The sequence below is a fragment of the Mesoplodon mirus genome, assembly GCF_964341445.2.
Source record: "Mesoplodon mirus genome assembly, chromosome: 12".
Lineage (NCBI taxonomy): Eukaryota > Metazoa > Chordata > Mammalia > Artiodactyla > Ziphiidae > Mesoplodon > Mesoplodon mirus.
Genome location: NC_138988.1, coordinates 8,478,682 through 8,499,047, shown reverse-complemented (window position 1 = coordinate 8,499,047; position 20,366 = coordinate 8,478,682). Strand labels below are relative to the sequence as shown.

The window sequence follows — 20,366 nt, the reverse complement described above, 5'->3', positions numbered from 1 at the left end:
GCTTCTGGCCTCAGCGTGTCTATCTGTGTCAGATGACATCATGGCCAAACCATGTTGTCTTGGGCTGTGAGAACAACTGGGAGAACCAAGGGGAAGCAAGCCCCAGATCTTTCACTGCCTAATTTCTGAAAACGATGAGTCTTCCCTGAAATCGCCCACCCCTTCTTCTGGGTGAACTCATCCAGTCTTTCCAGAAAGGCGGCTCAGAGGCAAGGTCTTGCTGGACTCCATCGGGGGGATTTGGTGTCTTCATACCTTGTTCATCAGCCACGGGACATGCTCATCTTTCAGAAGCTCTGGAATTCTGCCCACGGACGTCTGGACGTTGCGCTGCATTCTCAGAGGGCCTCTCAGGACATACACAGTTAGCCAGAGAAGATGCAAATTGTTTTTAAATGATAACCTGCCTCAAACTAACAGACTGAAAATGACCACTGGATGGTACTTTGACTATCCTATCCTCCTGAGAATCTGTGATTGTAACGAAATAACTGAAACACTTACTTAAGGCCATTTTCCTGCTGTGATGGAGGAAAGGACCCCCACATCCAGGCTGAGCAAAACCTTAAGGGGCCCTGGGAAGATTTTAAGTGAATGAAGCATGATGACTACCTACCTGAAACTAAGCAAAGAGTAACTGCATAATAATTAAATAATTACACAGCCACCAGGTATCAAACACCTTCTCCATGCCAGGCGCTAGTCTGCATGCTTTCTAGACATCAGCACATTTAACCTGCGTGGCAGTACTATAAGATTGGTATTATTGTTTCCATTTTACAGAGAGGTAAACTGAGGCTCCCCCAGTAGGTGCCCAAGCAGGGATTTGACCCGAATCTGTCTAATATCAAAGCTGGTGCTCCTACCCCTCTAGAGGCTGCACCACAGCCCACCGAGATTGGAAGGGAGGGTGACCGCCAACAAAGTGGAATAGAAGGGTGGGATGTAACTTAGGCAGGATAAAGTGGTACCTAAAATCTGGAGGGGAGAAGGGGAAGAACTGAACACAGGACCACAGTTTTCTAATAGATCAACCGCCATCACGTGAGAAAAGGAGAGCCCTCCAAAGAGATTCCAAAGGCTGGAAAGAACAGATGGGTGACATCCTGGGCGGCAGATGTCAGCCCAAGGTAACCAAGCCCCTCGTAACAGTGAGCACTGTCCCAAACTGCTGGAACTCTCTGGTCAGAGAATGAGCTCTTAGACACGGAAAGCATTCAAGCACACAGGAGGAAACACCCTCGTGGGTGCCACAGAAGTGGGGATGGGGTACCTTGGGGGTCCCGTCCAACTCCCAGTCCCTCTGCTGGCTCTGGGGAAATGCTCACTAAGCATCTGACAATGTTACCCTTGCGTGCACCCGACCACCATCTGCCGCAGGCATGCAAGTAAAACAGTCTTTGCAGAACCGGTCCATAGCAACAGTTTCATCTCTCTCAGGACAGAGGAAGCAATAATGGGGAACAGTTATTCTGAACCTATTTGTGATAAACAAGGAAGAATTGGGTGGATGTTAGAAGGGACAGGAATCTTGGGTGAGGAAGGCAACTACACGTATTACTGTACTGTTTGCAATGGATTGGGTGCATTCCCTTACTAAAGCTGGGTACGACCCTCTTGAAGTGGGGCTCATCATTTCCATCTTACAGCTAGAACAATCTAAGAGAGAAGTTCATTTGCCCACGCTGCATCGCTAATAATTGGTTCAAACTCAGATATGCTGATTTCAAAACCATTCCTCTTTTCTCCAAAGTACGTGTTGAACCCAGGGAGGGGGAGACCGAGCAGAGCCCTGAGAGCACGGTACTGAGGACAGGTAGGTTGTGAAAGGCAGAAAAGGAATGATAAGTCTGCAGCGTAGAATAAGACACAGGGAGCAGGTCAGAATGGGCTGCTCAGACAAGCTAATTTATAATCACTGAGCAAAGACAAGAAACACGAAATGCATCAAACCAGAAATCACCTCCTTCACAATTCAGTCTAATTTTGGCCTAGAGCCCAAGCTATAAAACTGGTTCCAAATTGCCAATAATGCAGGTTCATAGACAGGACCTCAGACATTTCAATCTGAACAAAACCCACATATGTCAACTTTGCCCTCAAAGGTAACATATAAAAGCACCATCACCATTTTTTTCCAGAGTACAGCATGATTTCAACATCCCATAAGGAGATGTTACCAGGTAACGCAGGTTCACAAGGCTTTGGAAAAGTAAAATGCCAACATGGCAGACAGAATGGAAAACATGATGATGAGAAAGGATGTTAATGAGTGCTTTAACTATACTGATTTTTATCCCCTCTCTGTTCCTTAAGTTCTCCTGGGAAACTGGGGTGCTACAAGGCTCCCCCCGACCTCTCGCTCATTAGAGATTTCATGATGGGCTGAACAGGCCTGATTTTCCCCATTATCTGCTGTGTGAAAGTTATTCTAAAATAGATTTTATTGTAAACAGTTGCTATAATTAGCTTGTTGAGGTTTACCTACAACTGGACCACAGGTTTTAAGTGTCTGTTGTGGGCACAGAGGGCTGAAATGCTTCTTATGTCTACGCTAGGGATTCAGACCCTACACTGTAGGAATTAAATGTGATGAACTTAGCCTGACACATGGAGAACAGCCCAAAAAATGGTTGCTGTTGCTTTAGCTGTTGTTTTGTAGTTTTTATTCATACCATCTTTGGAGTTTGACACATGTGAGTCCAATTTCAGGCTCTGCAACCAGCTATGTGACCTCAGGAAAATTATGTAACGTCCCTAGGGCTCAGTTTGCTCTACTGTAAAAGGGGGACAAGACCACCGCCTCAGGAAGGTGTTGGGAGGATGCAGTGAAATCGCTCAGGGACAGTCTGGCAGAGTTGTGCTGATGGGAGCTCAGAAAGGGCACTTGGACCCAATTATCCTGAGCACAACCCTTGAAGCTGGGAATTCCCCCTTGGATAGGCCACTGTAAATCCTCCACCCCACCCCCTGCAAGCTAGTCCACCCAGGACCTCCCTACCCCCAAGACCACAATCATTCTCAGGCTAGGAACTCAGAGCTGCACGTTTGCCCCTTAATCCCATTCAGCCGCCTTTCTCCTTCGTGAGTCATATCAACACCTGGCGCCAGTGTGCCAGGCCAAGCACAACAAACATCAATATTTTGCTACCGCTTGGTTGCAAACTCCATGCAGGTCAGCAAATTACAGTGATTCCAGTTTAGGAAGAGGGTCCAACTCAGCAAATTGCTCCGGGTTCCCCAGTGTCTCACGCGCAAGCCTCATCCTCAAAGACTCAAGACGAGCACCCTGTTAGCTGGGGCCTGGCACGGGAATGCTTCACGTTTGGAAGGGCCATCGGGACCCAGACCCAGCTGCTGCACACAGCCCCGCATTCGCTCCTCAAGCCATTTTCAGAAACCAGGGGACCGAGGCACAAGGGAGTGAGAGACCTCAAGTCACCATCACTGACCGAAGTCACTCCACGGTCAGTCTTCTCCTCAAGACTCAACAGCAGCCGGCAGATCTGCCCAAGAGAAGGCTGCCAAGTTTCTGTCTTGGCTTTCCTAGCATCTCTATCTGGTTTTCCTATTCTAATTAATTGCTAAGCCTCAGATTCTTTTAACTAACTCACATGCCAAGAGCCAAAAAGACAATGTGAGAGACCACAGGGCAGCCCGTATCTCCACAACCTAGGGAAGGGGTCCTCTCTAAAGCCCACTTCAGCTTCTGGATGGGTCAGGGGGCTAGCTGGAAACACTCGAAGGGGTAACTGAAGGGAGTTTAACGAAAGGGCAAATCAACGAAGGAGCACCGTTCCATGAACCCACTTGGAAGGCGCAAGCATCCCGGGGCCAACGACCACAGGAGGCAGGGACCACGCCCGGCCTGCAGGGGCAGAGGGAGAGAGCTGTCCCCAGGCTGACGGGAGCTGTGGCCGCAGGTGGGGGAACACGACCACCTCCGAAACCCAGGCCAACAGAGAAGAAGCGAGGATATTTAAGACACCCACCTCTGATCTCGCACCGGGGCCTCCTGCGCTGGCTGAGCTGTGCGTGGAGAACGCGGGTCAGCCTCCCAGGCCCAGAGCTGGAGGCGACAGGAAAAGGGGATCTTGAGGGGTCACAGGGAACATCCAAAATGATCCCCAGCTGCCGGGAGTCCTGTCTCTACGCCATCGTCCAGGCTGAGCCCTTACCCCGGAGCCAGGCATCTCCTGAGAGATCCCTGTTGGGTTTGGATCCCAACTAGCTCTGAGGCTTGAGCAGCTCACATAACACAGCGGAGCTTCATTTACTCATTTGTAAATAGGATTAACAATACCTACCACCTGGGGCGGTCTTGAGGCTTAACCACGTAAAATGCTGACGGGCACAGAGAAAACACCGAGCACCTGTACGCTTTCTTCCTACCACGCAGACACATGCTGCGCGCGCGCACACAAACGCACGTGCGCACATAAACGCATGCGCGCGCACGCACGCAAATACACGTGCGCGCACACAAACGTACGCATGCGCACGCACACAGACGCTCACAAACGCACACAGACGCACACAGACGCGCACACACACCGAGGATGGATAGGCGGAAGGTAGCAGTAAATACTACACCTATGGAAATTATACGTGGACGTGGTTCAGTTCTCCAGGACCATAACTAGAAAGTTCTCGTTGGTAAGAGTAAATGCTGCTTTGCAAAGGCCACACTCAACTCATGTAACTTACTGCCCCAGGAAGCGTTAAGAATTGAGGGGGGGCCTCCCTGGTGGCGCAGTGGTTGAGAGTCCGCCTGCCGATGCAGGGGATACGGGTTCGTGCCCCGGTCTGGGAGGATCCCATATACCGCGGAGCGGCTGGGCCCGTGAGCCATGGCCGCTGGGCCTGCGCATCCGGAGCCTGTGCTCCGCAACGGGAGAAGCCACAACAGTGAGAGGCCCGCATACCGCAAAAAAAAAAAAAAAAAAAGAATTGAGGGGAGCAGATGTATTTCTTTTAAAAATAGGTACCAAACATCTCCCCAGGAAGTAGCAGAGAAGTAAATTTTTTTTTTTTTTTTTTGGCGGTACGCGGACCTCTCACTGTTCTGGCCTCTCCCGTTGCGGAGCACAGGCTCCGGACGCGCAGGCTCAGCAGCCATGGCTCACGGGCCTAGCCGCTCCGCGGCATGTGGGATCTTCCCGGACCGGGGTACAAACCCGTGTCCCCTGCATCGGCAGGCGGACTCCCAACCACTGCGCCACCAGGGAAGCCCAGAAGTAAATCTTTTAACCAGATCCAAGAGTAAGGAGGATGATAGTATGTTGGTTTTCAATACACTGTGTGATAAATTACCACGAACTTAGCAACTTAGAACGTTTATCATCCTGCCACGTGGTTGTTGGCAGAATTCACTTCCTTACAGACGTGGAACTCGTGGCAGCTCACTTCTTTAAGGCCAGCAGGACTGAGGTAGAGATTTCCTCGGTCTCTGACTTCTGGCTCCTCCTGTAAACAGCTCACCTGATTAGGTCAGGCCCACCCGGGATAGTCTCCCTATTAGGGACCTTAATTACATCTGCAAAATCCCTTCACTTTGGCCATAAGACTCAACAACATCACAGGAGTGGAATCCCATCACCTGTGCCACATTCTGTTCATTAGAAGCAAGTTAAGAGGTACCACCCACACTCATGGGGAAGGGATTATCTAAGGACCTGGGTCATTGGACAGCATCTTAGAATTCGGACACTACAGATAGTTATAGATGAACATATGGATATGCCTTGTATGGCAAGAGGAATAAATATTGTTATCCTCATTTTTTTCAAGGACTCAGAGACTCTTAAATATATTGCCCAAATCACTGAGCTCACCCCGTGATGAAGCTGAAACACACATGGAGATTTTCTGGGTCTCAATCTCGTGCTCCTTCCACTCCCTTGTCAACCTGGCAAAGAAGGGAACGGCTCCATCACACCATCAGGTGCAACACATAGCTGATGTTCAGAGGAAATTGATCACGTGCCCCCAGTAACTAATGACAAATTTGAGTTGCAAGTGGCCTAGTGGATGACAGCAGCCACACCGCTTTCAGCAGAGCCAGAATCAAATGCAGGGCTCTGGACTCGTGACCCAGTGCTCCTTTGCAATGGACAGATCTTCTTGTGCGTTTCACTATCCCTGTCAAAGACAGGCTCTAAGGCAGGAGAATAGCTGGGTCCAAGAATCATGTTTTGTTTTCATCCAGATGCTTTGGCCTTACAGGCAAAGCCTTTCTTGATCTAGGAGTCAGTCCATCCAAAAATCTGGAGAAAATTAGATAGTTATTCTAAAATTAAAGTTACTGTAAGCATGGCAGGAAAGAAACCAAAAAATTCAAGTCGTGAACAATTCACATATATATGGTACAAATGATGGTCCAAGCTGATACATATTAAGATATATGATGTCGTTCATGGTATATTTATATCAATTAAAACACATTAAAATATACTATGTGGTTCACGGATTATTGATATCTACCTACTCTTAAGTGTTGGGTGTTTTTAATGAAAACAATATGTTAAGGCAAATCATAACCAAATAGAAGCCATCATGCATGTTTGCATATTAAAACAACTAAACCACATTTGCTACATTATAACAGTAAAAACATCATCTTTGTGAGCCATGATGATTGGGGATTTTCTAAATTGGCATGGAACTAAAAGATCTGGGTTCCAGGTTTTGCTTGGCCTCTTTCTAGCTCTCTTACTTTGAGGAAATCACTTTTCCCTCCCAGCTCAATGCTTGAAACACACATACGAGGCCAGAAACTCAGTTATGGGTTCCCAGCCCCTCACCCTCATGCTCTGATAATCAGGGGTTGTTAGTTACCAACTGGGTTTCTATTAGAAGCTCCTGGGTGTCCTTGCTGTGGGTTAACTAGCAAATCAGATACTGCCACTCCCCTACTTAAAGCTCTATAACACCCTGTCCAGTATGGTAGCCACTGGCCACGCATGGCTATTAAGCATTTGCAAAGTAGCTGACCTTAGCTGAGATGTCCTGTAAGTATAAAACACACACCATTTCAAAGATGTAGCACAAAAAAAGAATATAAAACATCTCAATAATGTTTTACATCATTCACAAGTGGATATGACACCATTTCAGATATATGGGGTTAAATAAAATATAGTTTACCTTTTTATGACTCTTTTTTAATGCGGCTATTAGAAAATTTTTAATGATATATGAGGCTCCCATTATATCTCAGTGGGAAAACACTGATCTATAGTTTCCTACTGTCCTCGGAAAAAAATTTAAATTCCTTGGGGCTTCCCTGCTGGTGCAGTGGTTAAGAATCCACCTGCCAACACAGGGGACACAGGTTCAAGCCCTGGTCCGGGAGGATCTCACATGCCGTGGAGCAACTAAGCCCATGCGCCTCAACTACTGAGCCTGCACTCTAGAGCCCGCAAGCCACAACTACTGAGCCCTCGTGCCACAACTACTGAAGCCCTCGCGCCTAGAGCCCGTGCTCCACAACAAGAGAAGCCACCACAATGAGAAGCCCGTGCACCACAATGAAGAGTAGCCCCCGCTCGCTGCAACTAGAGAAAGCCCACGTGCAGCAACGAAGACCCAATGCAGCCAGAAATAAATAAATAAAATAAATTAAAAAAAATTTTTTTAACTCCTTATCAGCATCCAAGGTGATCCAGTTCCCACAAGGTCCCCTCACAAATTCTCCTTGTCCCTCATTACTCTCCAACTGTAATGACCCTATGATCCCTCAGACACATCAAGCCCATGCCCACCTTAGGGTCCTAGCACTCATGACTCCATCCCTCTGGAATGTTCTTTCTGTGGCAACTCTGCTCATCACCATGCTGACTCGAACTCCCTCTTTAGGTTTCATCTCACATATCACCTCCTCAGTCAGGCCTTCCTGGACCACCTGATCTCAAGGGACCACACATCCAGTGACTCACTCCTCCATTTATTTCCTCTGAGGCCCTCACTGCCATTCTTAGTTCCCTCGTCTAATGATCTGTTCACCTTTTCCATGCCGGTCTCCCCCAACCGGAATAGAAGCTGTATGAGGGCAGGAACCTTTCCGGTCTTATTCAGTCTATTGTCATATCTACAGCTCAGGGCCTCACCCATTAGAGTTCTCAGCTCAGTGTTTGTTGAATGCATGAATGAACAGTGAAAAGAGCATGAAACTCAGAGTCAAAAAATCCCACTCAGGACAAACCCAATGACAAGGATAACGACACCATCACCTTGTTCCTAATGCTGACTCTTGTCCTGTAATCAATCCTTGACAGTCACTATAGGAGGCAGCGTGATAACTCAGAGGACACAGTCTGGAGCTAAAAGCCCTGAGTTTGAATTTCACCTCTGCCACCTGCTGGAGTATGACCTGGGATGGAGCCCTTGACTGTCCCAAATCTCCATTTTCTCCCAGAGATATAATTAGAATTATTACGGAATAATTAGAATTATACCACGGTTGTCTTGAAGGTCAAGTAAGATAAGAGCTTTGTGAATCAAAAAGCCCCAGTGATATTCATCGGACCAAGACATTCTTGAAGGGGAAGGATTATTTTATTTACCTGGGTGTCCCCAGCACCTACAACAGGGCTTGGCTTAAGGCAGGTGCCCCCAAAACTACTTGATGGATGAATGAAGCTTCTAATAAGCCCCAGTACCACCAAGCAATGAACCTTGGGGAAATCAGATCTCTTTGCTGTTCCAACCTGGAAAAGACACCCCATTTTCTCCCAAAGAGAAGCAAAAGGACCCCAGAGATGGAGTGAGGCTGAGATATAATGAGCCCTATTGCCTCCATTTTCCAGAACCGTCCGGATTATAAGACTGTCCAGGTGCCCAGTCAAAACTCTGACTATAGGTCCCCTGGAACATTTGGCTTGAGAGTAGGATTTAAAGAGTCAGAGTCAGCACCCTCAGCTGAGGACAGACTAAGCACTACAGGAAGTAGCGAGCAGCTTTCTGCCTACGACAGGTTCTTTTCCAGAAAGGAGAGACAAGGCCATCTAAACAGTAGCTTCTTTTCTTTTTTTTTTTTTTAATTAATTAATTTATTTATTTTGGGCTGTGTTGGATCTTCAGTGCTGCGTGCAGGCTTTCTCTAGTTGTGGCGAGCAGGGGCCACTCTTCGCTGCGGTGCACATGCCTCTCACTGCGGTGGCCTCTCTTGTTGTGGAGCACGGGCTTTAGGTGCACGGGCTTCAGCGTTGTGGCTCGCGGGCTCCAGAGCACAGGCTTAGCAGTTGTGGCACAAGGGCTCAAGTGCTCCGTGGCATGTGGGATCTTCCCGGACCAGGGCTTGGACCTGTGTCCCCTGCATTGGCAGGCGGATTCTTAACCACTGTGCCACCAGGGAAGCCCCCAAGCAGTAGCTTCTGATACTCATATTCTGAGAAAGAGCCACAATACCTGCTTCCTTAACTGAAACTGTAGCCAAGGGTAAAAATAAGAAGAGGGGAAGACTGTCTTGTTTGGAGCTAAACAGTGTTACAGTTCATAAAAGTCAAATTATTCCATGGAACAATAATTTCTCAAAATGGGGCAGGGAGGGTGGCTGGGAAGAGAGTGGGAAATGACTTCACTGGGTAGGCTTCTGCCTAGTTTGCAAGGGATAAAGCTTGCCTTTGTTATTCTCCTGGCTTCTGTTCCCACAGCTCTGAAGTCTAAAGGCTTCTGGCAGGACATCCCAGTTCAACACAATTGTTTCTAGGATTTGCTACTGAAAGGGCTATTCACGTGGAAACCTCTCCCAGTCCAGGCTTCCGTCAGCCACCGTTAATTTACACCCTGGTTTAATCATGCAGCCCACCTAGGAAGTTTGGACAAACCAGACCAGGGGTGGCACTGAGCCATCTCTCCCAGTCCCACCTTGCCAGCTCACTGCTGGTTCAAAGCCAGAACACAACCTCCATTCATTCCCCAGATGTGTTCTGAGCATCAATCATGGGCTAGGTGTCGGGGCTACAGGTGGGAGCAAGCGAGACAAACACTGACCAGAGCAGAAATCCATGAAAGGAGAAAAAGATCATCCCGCGTCTTGGAAAAAAGGAGTCACAGATAGAAAGCCCTTTCCAGGAATGTGAAAAAAGAACCACAGCTTGGGATCATGGGTCAAGATTCGGGACTGCTGAGGATGATGATGTGTTAAGAACCAAACTGGAGGAGGCTTTAAGAAGGAAAGCATCTCCAGTAAGAGAAAAAGCCCTAGAATGTGCTGCAGCTTCCCTGTCCCCTTACATCAGTCCCACACGACGTACTTTGAAACCACCCTGCATTCTTCTTGCAGCCGGGTTTTATTTTAGCCCACTTGAGCCCTGGTTTCCAGCAGGGGGGCACTGCCAATGTGGGTTACAGGAAGAAAACCTCATGACAGAGTACTCTCCTGTCTGGGAAAAAGGTGAAAAGGGGCTGTGTTTAATCCTCTGTCTAGGCTGGGAAAATGGCTCTGGGAACCCAGGTCTGTGGAACTGGCTTAATAGCTATGGATTATAGGCAGACAGCATGACACAGTGAGACCTGGCCGATTTTGTCTTCTAGGACTTGTGATGTTAGATGTTGCAAGAGACTTCCTCCCAAGGATGTGAGAAATCCACAGATGGAATGTTGCTTGTCCAGACCTGCATGACTCAATTAATCTCAAAAAATATGAATTTCCTAGTTTATGGCTTGTTATCCTGTGTCCCTTCTCCCCAGATGATCTCTCACGCTCCCTCTCTCAGGTTAAAGCCTTGCTGAAGAGTTCGCCTTTGTCCCAGTGACCCTCTCTGATCCTATTCCCTCATCCGTTAAATGGGAGTGACAATCATCATCATTATCATGGTAGCAATAGCAATACCTGAGATAATTACTAGATAACAATGAGAAAATATGACTACAGGAGTGAAGATGTACATGCTGCCACTTATAAAATCAGGACAGTGTTCTCTTCCTCCCTGAATGGAGAGGACTGACACGAAAGCAAGTTATAAAAGGCAGATTAATACTTTACAAACATTAAGTTTAAAACACAAATCACAACTCACTGCAATCTCACCTCCTCTCCGATGATTGGAAAACTTGCCCAGGTTTGGGAAAAGCTAGCCAGCTTAGTCAAAGCTGCTGCATACCACCTGCCCACCCCTCTACCACAAGGCAGAAAGAGTGGGCAGGGGAACACAGCTCAGCATTTATTTTTGGACCCAGCTCACTAAAAATACCCGAGCCTTCCTGTTTGATCACTCTCCCTTTTGACCTGAATGGATCGCGGGGCCCGGCGGCCCGCCCCACCCTCTGCCCATTGTCCTTTAAAGGAGAAGGGCGTGGGGACGGATTCCTGCCGCTCAGGGACAGATGTGCGCCGCCCGGGCAGGCAGGGGCCGCGGCCGCACTGACGTAAGGGCAGCGCTCACTCAGCTGCAGCCTCCCGGCCGGGCCCAGACCAACCGAAGGGAGGGGGGAGCCGCGCGCTGGGATTGGCTGGCCAAGCGCGAGCGCCCGCGCCGATTGGCTGGCGAGGTTTTAGAGGGAGTCCCGCTCTCCAATTAAAGGGCCCTGCCGCGCCGGGCTGCGAGCAGAGCTCGCCCTGGGCTAGCGATCCTGGCCATTCAGCCACCGCTGTCCGCGCTCCGCGCCCTCGCGCCTCTGCCTGAGAAGCCAGGCGCTGTTTGTCCACCCCAGAAGAGGATGGCAAAGGTGGCCAAGGACCTCAACCCAGGAGTTCAGAAGGTGAGCTGCGATCTGTCTGTACTTACCCAGATTCTTTCTTTCCCCGTTTCCCTCTCCTCTGTGTTTGAGGCGGCTTACCTAGAAGTAAGGAGAAGGAAATTCATTAAATTCCGAGACTTAACAGAAAATAGAATAGCTGGGAATAGTGTTTGAGCTAACAGGCACACACCCCAAATTTTACTCTTAAAGGCCGTCATGTAAAGTTTTTGCCAAGGATCTTAGTTCTCTGATGATGCTAATTAAAATTTAAATAAGGTAAAACTTTTTCTGAAATGGTAATTCTCTGGTCTGTAGTGGGGGAAAGACCATAACTTCCCCCTCCTGTGATTGAGGTGAAGGTTTGGGGAGGGGGTTATATTTACTCACAAGGAATCTCCCTTTTTGCTGTCATCCTAGCGTTTTGTGTTTTTCAGACTCACACACACACACACACACACACACACACACACACACAGAAACCAGTTACTTTAGTTGGTAATATTGGCAGTGGCAGCAATTCCAACACAGGGGAACTAATTTCTGTCCCCAGGGTCTGCACGTTTCCCTTTCAAGAAGGGCTGGCCGGGAGCCCAGAAGGTCATGGGTGAATTACTGCCTGAGGGGCCTGCAGCTGTGCCCTAGCCCCAACCACCGCCTTACGTACCTGCAGGCAGTTGGGAGGGGGCACAGGCCGGAGGCTTAGAGGACCTGGGAGCTGGAAGGAAGCCGAGAGACAGCCTAGACCAGTGGAGAAACTGAGGCCCAGCGTCACAAAGAGTTGCTCCCAGCAGGCAGCAGAGCCTAAGGAAAACCTTAGGCATCGAAACCCCAGCCCTGCCACTTTTTAGCTGCATCACAATGACAGAGTCCCTTTTCTGAGCCTCAGTTCCCTTGTTTCCCATGGGGGGATGATAGGTCCCACCTCCCTCACAGAAGCAGTAACAGCTATGGTACCCTGTAGGGTCATCTCCCAAAGAGAACTTGGTCTTGCAGGGCAAAGTCCTCTTTAGACATTTGCCATTACCGGAGGCACGGGGTGGGGGTGGGGGGTGCAGGGGTAAAATGAGAGGGGAAAAAAAAACCCAACTATGTCAGAATCAAAATGCAAGCCAGCCACTTAGAGGTGCAGGATTCACGCATTTGATTTTTACAGCTACGCCACTGCATGGCTGGCCTGCCCCAGACTCGCATACACAGAGTGCATCAGACCCTTCTGAATGTGTACACCAGGGCAGACTTCATCAGGGCATCTCTCTGGAATGTACCTGCCCCCATTGCATTTGCCAGACTATCTGCAGAATCCAGTCATCTCTCCTCCTATGGAATTCTCACAGCATGTTAGACCTTGGTAAGATACCCGGTAATTTCTACCACTAGTGAGTCAGGCACACACTGCTCTCACTTCTCTACCCACCTTTCTAAACTCCTGGAGGACAAACCTTTCTCGCTCATCTCTGTCCTGACGCAGCACGCCATGCACAGCAGGACTCAATCAACTACAAGTGAACAGGCTAAGACCATGGTGTTCTCGGACGGTACAATTTGTGCGTTATTGTTTTCTAACTTGTGGCGGCAACCGGGATATTTGTGTGTCTGAACTGCCTCCCCAAATTCAGCCAAGGTAAAAGAGTTCAGAGCTAAAGGGGCAGCGTCCCAATGGCCACTGGAAAATCAGATGGTTCGGGGTGGTTTTACTACAAGCTAGTGGACGGTTAGTGGGTGAAGGGAAACAGGATACACGGAACACCCCTCCTCAGCACAAGCCCCGGCCACCACTCGGAGGAAGGCTTGCTTTTACTTTCCTTTGCATGGGAGCGTGTGATTATCCGGATTAGAGGTGGAACACAGTCTCCGACCTGTCACCCTCTAGTGCCAACTTCCTTGGCCTGCAAAGCGTTTATTTTCCATTTAGATCCAATTACAGGCTTAGCGAAAGAATGTGGTGGGTAGAGATGAAAGGGTGGATATTTTTTACCCTTTGGGACTGTGACAGTCAGAGGAGGATCACCACTTGGTTGATTAACGCATGTCATCAACTCAGAAAGTCAAGGGAAGGGAAGGGAATGGGGGGAAAGCTCCACTTGCTTTTGTATAAACTTGGACTTGCTGAGCTGTACAGCGGTGATTAAACACTGGGTCACATCAACAGCATGCTGCAAAACTTTTATTGCATAATTTACTTTCAAAAGCTGCAACAGTGGGGGGTTTTCTAACATTTGGCTTCAGGAGGCATAATCACACTTAGGCATTTTGAAACAATTTCATAGCCCCTTAGAGCTTCAAGGGACCTATTTACAAAATGAGAAATGATTTCAAATGGGCTACAAGCTGACTCCACTGCCCTGCCCCCAAAGGGATGGGCGCTGCAGGGAATCCCTAGCAGCTGGAAAGTCAGAAAAAAAGTCTTCAAGAAAGAGAACATAAAATCCCAAACCTGGAGTAGGCTTTGAGACCATCTATCCAATCCCAGGCAGACAGGGGGACTGGCCGTGGGTCACATCCATAGTTCGTGGCAGGGTGTAGAAACAGTTGCCTACGTCCTCTCATCTGTACTGAGTCGAATGCTCTCATTGGCGGCTCTTGAGTCACGATTTGTTTTTCAACTGGGAAAGAGGTTTCCTAGCATGGAGAGTTTCCCTGAGAATCAGGAACTAGCCACCATGCTCTGGTAACAAAAAGCCTGGAAGGCCAAATGCCATTTCTCTTGGTGGAATCAGCCACCACTGTGGATGTGCCCTTCTCTTGTTTATTAAGTGGTTAGTATTCTTGTAACCAGATCTGGGTTCAAATCCCAGCTCCACCACTTACTAGCTGTGTGCTCTTGGGCAAGCTGATTTACTTCTGAGTCTGCGTCCTCATCTGAAAATTGGGAGACACTAAAAGCATCTCCCTCCCAAGCGGTCCGTGATCGTGAAATGAGCTGATGCGTACAAAGGGCTCAGCACATGAGCGCAAATAGGCTTAGCCATTGTTATTGGCAGTGGTGGTTGTGTATTTCAGTGGATGTGTGATTGCTGAAAGGAGTCTTTTGGTGGATGAAGGACCTGTTTTTTTTTCTTCAGCTGACTGGCCCATCTGACTAACTAATTTTCATTCGGCTGAGTGAAAGCCAGCTGCTCAGCCTTGATAACCTAGAACAATGACCAATGACCTTGTCTTCATTCTAGCCCAACAGATACAAAATCTGCTTACACAACAGAGGTCATCAGTCACTGAGCATTTCACTCTGGAGTGCTGGAATGGTAGGCCTGGAAGCAGACACAGAGCTCTTTTTACTTTACAGATTAGGAAACTGAGACCCAGAGAGGTCAAGCCCCTTCTCTGAGATTGCTAAGAAGGTGGGCCAGGGCCCATTAGGCTCTGTAAGAATACAGGCCCCTTGGCTGCCAAAGAGCCATTTGCAGGAGTTTGGAAAGGACTAGAACAAAAAAGATCAGAGAGCATGTTCACTGCTGACTCTGAGTCTGCCAGTGGACCGGCTCGGGAGGGTTCTGTTTTTCACCCCTCAGCACCATGTCGGAGGAGCGTGAAAGAATGGTTCGTCCTAGTGCACTGCCAGGTTCAGCGGGGCGTCTCCCTCCACCCTTCTCCACATCACGTCCCTCTTGGCTTTCCTGTCCTCCAGCTCTGCCCTCCCCTCCGTACTCAGCCCTTCCTGCTTTCACCTCCAGTTCCTGCCGCGTGCAAAACTGCTGGCGCACTGCCTGGGCAAGCCGATCCAACATCAACACGGCTCCTCGAGAATTGTCCTTGGCTCCCTCCATCTTAGAAATATATTAAGCTGTCACTTAAAGAGTTTAATAGCCAAGCCATTGGACACATGCCCATAGGTGTATAAGTAACTTGGCCCAAAGAGAGCCATATTTAAAAAAAAAAAAAAAAGAAAGAGAAAGAAAGAAAGAGAGAGAGGAAGAAAGAAAGAGAGAGAAAGAAGGAAAGGAAGGAGGGAAGGAAGGAAGGAAGGAAGGAAGGAAAGAAAGAGAGAAATTATCCAAGTCCTTCTTAAAGATCTCCCCAAACAGATGCTGAAGCCACTGCTTGTAAGTTGCAGATGCTTGTCATGTTGTGCAGACACGTCCGAATATATGGGGTTGCAGTTAACAGTTGACTTTCACCAATGCATCCACCCCCTTGAGGTGGTGGAAGGCAGGGAAAGGTACCTCGCAGATCATCTCTCGGCTTTATTCTAAGCCATCTCAGCTCCAAGGCCTTCTCCCGGCCCAGGGCTTACCAACAGTTCTACAGGCAGGACAGGGGAAAAATGACTTTGGTATTCCCCTCTGGATCCCATGGTATCCCTTACGGATCTTCCCGTAGTTTGATCTCCTCTCCATGTTAACTGAATAAAGGTGACGAGGGAGAAAAAGAATGGGCTAGATTCAGCAAAGGCCTGGGGACCAGGAAGGAGGGACAGGTGCACAGACTCACATGTGCATCTTCCTTTCCCACCCCTGCTCCTGCTACTTCCGGTGAGGGTAAGTCAGGAGCAGAGAAGTCAGGGAATAGTTCCTCCTGTAACCCACCCACTAGGGTCAACTGGGCTCCACAAGAGGTATTCCATTTGACTTTGGCGAGGAGAATGTTGCCTTCCAACTTGCACATTCAAAACAGTGTCTGTATAATAAAGTGGAAATCTGTCCTGATAAGCACAGACCCTGGGAGTTCTTATCTCCCCAGTGTTCATCCAACACCATTTAAATATGTATCATAAGAAAAGTTTTCTGGCTGGGGGTGTGGGGGGTCGAGTCATTACAGTAACTGCAAGCACTTACCGGTGACTTTGGATAGGTCACTTTCCCTAGGAAGTGGCCAACCTTGAATGAGAACTGGACTTCGTTCCCCCTGCAGTCCACTGACCTTTCCTGGATACCATACTGTCTCCCAAAGAACACATGATTATGGGAAAACAGGACTAAAACTCAGTTCCACTGAACGCAGAATTGGGGAACAGCTTTTCGGGACCTCCAGAAAGAAGAGACAGCTGCTGCTCTCTAAGTGGCTTTGTTTGGAAATATCCCCCTCTTCCCTTTCATTTGCTAACAGGAAGAGGATTTGGCTGGCAGCTGCCGTGACTTCACCAGGTGCAGGGCCACCAGCTACTTGTACAGGAGACCCTCAAGATCGAACCATTTCCTTAACTTCACATGCAACATTGGGGCTATCCTGAACCCATTCTGGGAGCTGAGCACATATCCATGGCACAGATCTGCAGATGCTCCAGAAACGCTATCTAGATAGCTTTTCTAGAAAGAGTGAAACAAGAAGTCAGGTCTCCTGTGTGGACCAAGACTCTTTTAGCGGCAGAAACTTGTATTTGGTACCTAAGCCTAAATATTTGATGTGGAAATCCAGTTGCTCACTGTCTGCTCTTTTTTATGAGAAGTGTTTACATGTTTTCTCAGAAAGGATGTGCTGGTCTTACTTTCATCATCCATTTGGACTCTTGTCCCCTAAGGATCTGCAGGAAGACTCATCTGTTCTCTGTTAGGATGGACAAGTTTGGGGAAAGGCACAAGAAAGGAAGGAAAGATGTCTTTTGAGTACATTCAGGATGCTTGAGGTTTTCTCACATCCTATCTCTCTTAGCCTTTAGGACTACTGTGCAAAAATATTAATATCCTTTTTACACATGAGTAAATTAACGCTAAGTGTTTAAATGACTTGCCTAAGATCATATGATGACACGTTAAGAACTCATACCCGGTCTTCTCTGATTCCAAAACTGAAGCTCTTTCCACTACAGGAAGAAACCAGAAGGCTTTCATCAGAAGCAGAAATCTGGTGGAGAAGGACTAGGATTATTACTACAGGCTTCACACAGAGGTCAAGGTCTTCCTACACATTGCTGGTGTGATTCAGGAATGGCCCAGCATTTGCCAAAGGTTACCAGGCATCTGTGCCTCTCTGATAGTTCTTGGCCACAACCAGGTGTATACCATCACCCACACCAAGTCAAAGCTATTTCCCAGGTAGAGAAGAAAGACTTTCTAGATTTCTCCCTTCCTGGGTTTCTAGAAGTCTGATAGAACTGTCTAGAGAGAAGGCTGGTAGAGAGACAATCTAAAGAATCATACAATATTATCCAGAAATTACTGAAGAAGCAATGATACTTGACAAAAAAAAAAAAAAAAAAAAAATCCTAGAGATCCAAGTTCCAGAGCTTCCAGGAAATTCTATCCTGGGGATAAGCTTGGCCTCTGGAATGTGTATCTCTACATGCCTGGTCAGCCTGACTCACGGTCTACCCAATAACACGGGAATCAGGACCAAGCAAAACAGCCCAAGCCCCCACCAGGACATGCTTTAAAAGGAAATAAGATTGCCGAGGGAGAAGAAACCAAAGACTGTATTTGGCAAGTCACTCTTCTGAAGGACAAAGTTAGTGCCTTGGTCCAGCCCATGGCGGCTGTTTCAAATCCACATGATATGTGTATGGACTGATTTTTTTTCCTCCTCCTATTTTAAAACGTGGGGTCCTTAAAATTAATCTTTGGAGAAAATATGAAGGAATCATTATATAAAAGAGCTGAGACAAATCTAGTGATCTGCCTGGTCAATCCCTTCATGTGGCAGATGGGACATGGGGGGAAAATGTCACATCCAAAATTTACATGTGACATAGCAGAGATGCACTGACTCACAGCATCTTTTAAGAATGAAGGAGAAAAGGGTATCTTCTCTCTTCCGTCACTTCCATGTCCATGGTACCCTGATTTCATGTCACCCTCATACCTTCAAAGCTCAGAAGGTCAGGTGAACATTTTGGCTGTGAACGTATCTTTGGCCACATGGTTCAGAGGCCATTTTGAGAAGTGGCTAAACATGCAGCCTTTGCAAGCATGGAGATCTAGATGTGACACGTAGTTCTGACATTTTCTAGGTCTGCAGTCAAGTTGCTTAGCCTCTCCGGACCTCTAGTTCCTCATTTGAGAAAGAGAATTAATAATACTGCTATATTTAAGCAGGAGTCTAATGAGATAAAGCAGGTAAAGTGCCTGGATGCATAGTACGTTCTGAAAATAATATTGCCTCCTGCTATTATTGGTATGCCCTCTCATCAGCCCAGTGCAGAAATCCCATAGGTAGTTAAGTGCTAGAACGTGGAAGACCAAGTTCAGCTTACTGACGTCACAGGTGGCTTCTAAGGTATCAGACTGCAGGACCTTCTCTTTGTAGTTAAACTTAGACCTGGCCATAAATAGACTCTGGTCACATCATCTGCAAAAATCTTGACAATGGCAACAATTTGCCTTGGGTGTGTGGTTGCCACACTTCCAAAAAGCAGCCCTCCCCTTTGCTGAGACCACTCGTTGGCCCCAGCTGGGTGATCTGACCCAGGCACTTACCCTCGCCAAGGCCTCGGATGTCTTGCTTATAAGACAGGGTAACAGTCACCCATTTCTTCATTTAGCAGATATTTATTTAGTACCTATCATGTGCTGAGAACTCAGTACAAGGCAATGAATAAGAAAGTTTTGGTTTCTGCCATGTAAACTTGAGTCCAGTGCAATGTGTTTTACATGACAGTGAGAGAAGAACCAAATAATGGCAGTGTTCTTTCACTCTGTGTGTTCCTTGACCTCCCCCATCACACACACACACACACACACACACACACACACCCCTCTTCCTCCTCTTTTGCTGTCTACCCTCAGTTTCAGCACTGCACACATCTGAGCCACTCCCAACCTCAGTCATCTCTACAGTGTAACAGTGAAATAAGTATGACAATTCTGCCCCCAGCTGTTGCATTTTAAACAGGGCATTGAGTGAAGAGAAGTCTGAGGCAAGGGGGCTACTGGCAGCCCTCACGTACCACCGGTAAGCAGCAGCCCCATCAGCCCCCTCGCAACTGGTGGTAGACCAGTTGTCTGTGCTCAGCCCATGTCCTCAGGCAGCTCAACACCCCAGGCTCTCTCCTTCCTGGTGCTGGTGTCAGAGGCACCAAAGGGCAGGAGCATGGGGTGAGAGCTCTGGGCTGACTAATGCCCCATAAGAAACCTGCCTTAAGAAGGTAGCGTCTATTTGGGCTATATGACTAAGAGGTATTTCCACGTACTGATTCACGAGGCTGCCCACCAAGCTGACTGACCTGGCTAATCCTCTGGCTGGAAGAGGTGGAGGGAACGTGGAACCCAGCCCTGCCCTCATCCTGGAGGAGAGCCACCCACCTGCCAAGGCACACCTGTGCTCCCCACCCCCGCTTTGACCCTGTGGCCACCAGTGTCCTTGTTAAGGGGGCTGGCTCTGATGGTGGGGAGGGGTCAGCATTTGAGGCTTATTTTAGAGGAAGTCTGGGAGGGAGATTTTGTTTTTAATCTTGTTAGTAGATAGAGGAGAGGTTCTTAACCCGGGATCCGTGGATAGAATTGAGGGACGTAAATTAAGAAAACTATCGCATCCTTATATACCCAACCTCTAACTGAAATATAGAATTTCCTTCCATTATAAATGAAGACAAAAGCCCTGGCAGTTTAGCATCCCCTATGCCTTTTTCTTTTTCTTTTATATGACATTTAAGTTAGAAAATGATAACTGGAAATAGACCCCGTTCCCTTCATACCGATGGAAATCTGATGTTTTCATAATCCTATTACAGCCAAGAGAAATGCCGGGCATACTGCTCATGCCTGTCCTTATTCTGAAATAACAGTAATTAAATCCACGGCTGGTCTTGTTAATTA

At 47.9% G+C, this 20,366-nt stretch overlaps 1 protein-coding gene and 1 long non-coding RNA gene across 2 annotated transcripts in view; one reads left to right on the top strand and one right to left on the bottom strand.

Annotated features, from left to right (window-relative positions):
* The window catches only part of LOC309813961, a 151,385-nt gene extending 140,238 nt beyond the window's left edge, over positions 1-11,147 (bottom strand). Inside the window, exon 1 of the long non-coding RNA XR_014295564.1 lies at positions 11,033-11,147. This is a non-coding gene — a long non-coding RNA (uncharacterized lncRNA). The remainder of the gene's footprint in view (positions 1-11,032) is intronic.
* A 387-nt stretch (positions 11,148-11,534) lies between these two features.
* Positions 11,535-20,366, top strand: part of LMCD1 (LIM and cysteine rich domains 1) — a 58,202-nt gene continuing 49,370 nt past the window's right edge. The window contains exon 1 of the mRNA XM_082639198.1: positions 11,535-11,703. Within this exon, the coding sequence (XP_082495324.1) occupies positions 11,662-11,703 (42 nt within the window). The 5' untranslated portion in view covers positions 11,535-11,661. The remainder of the gene's footprint in view (positions 11,704-20,366) is intronic.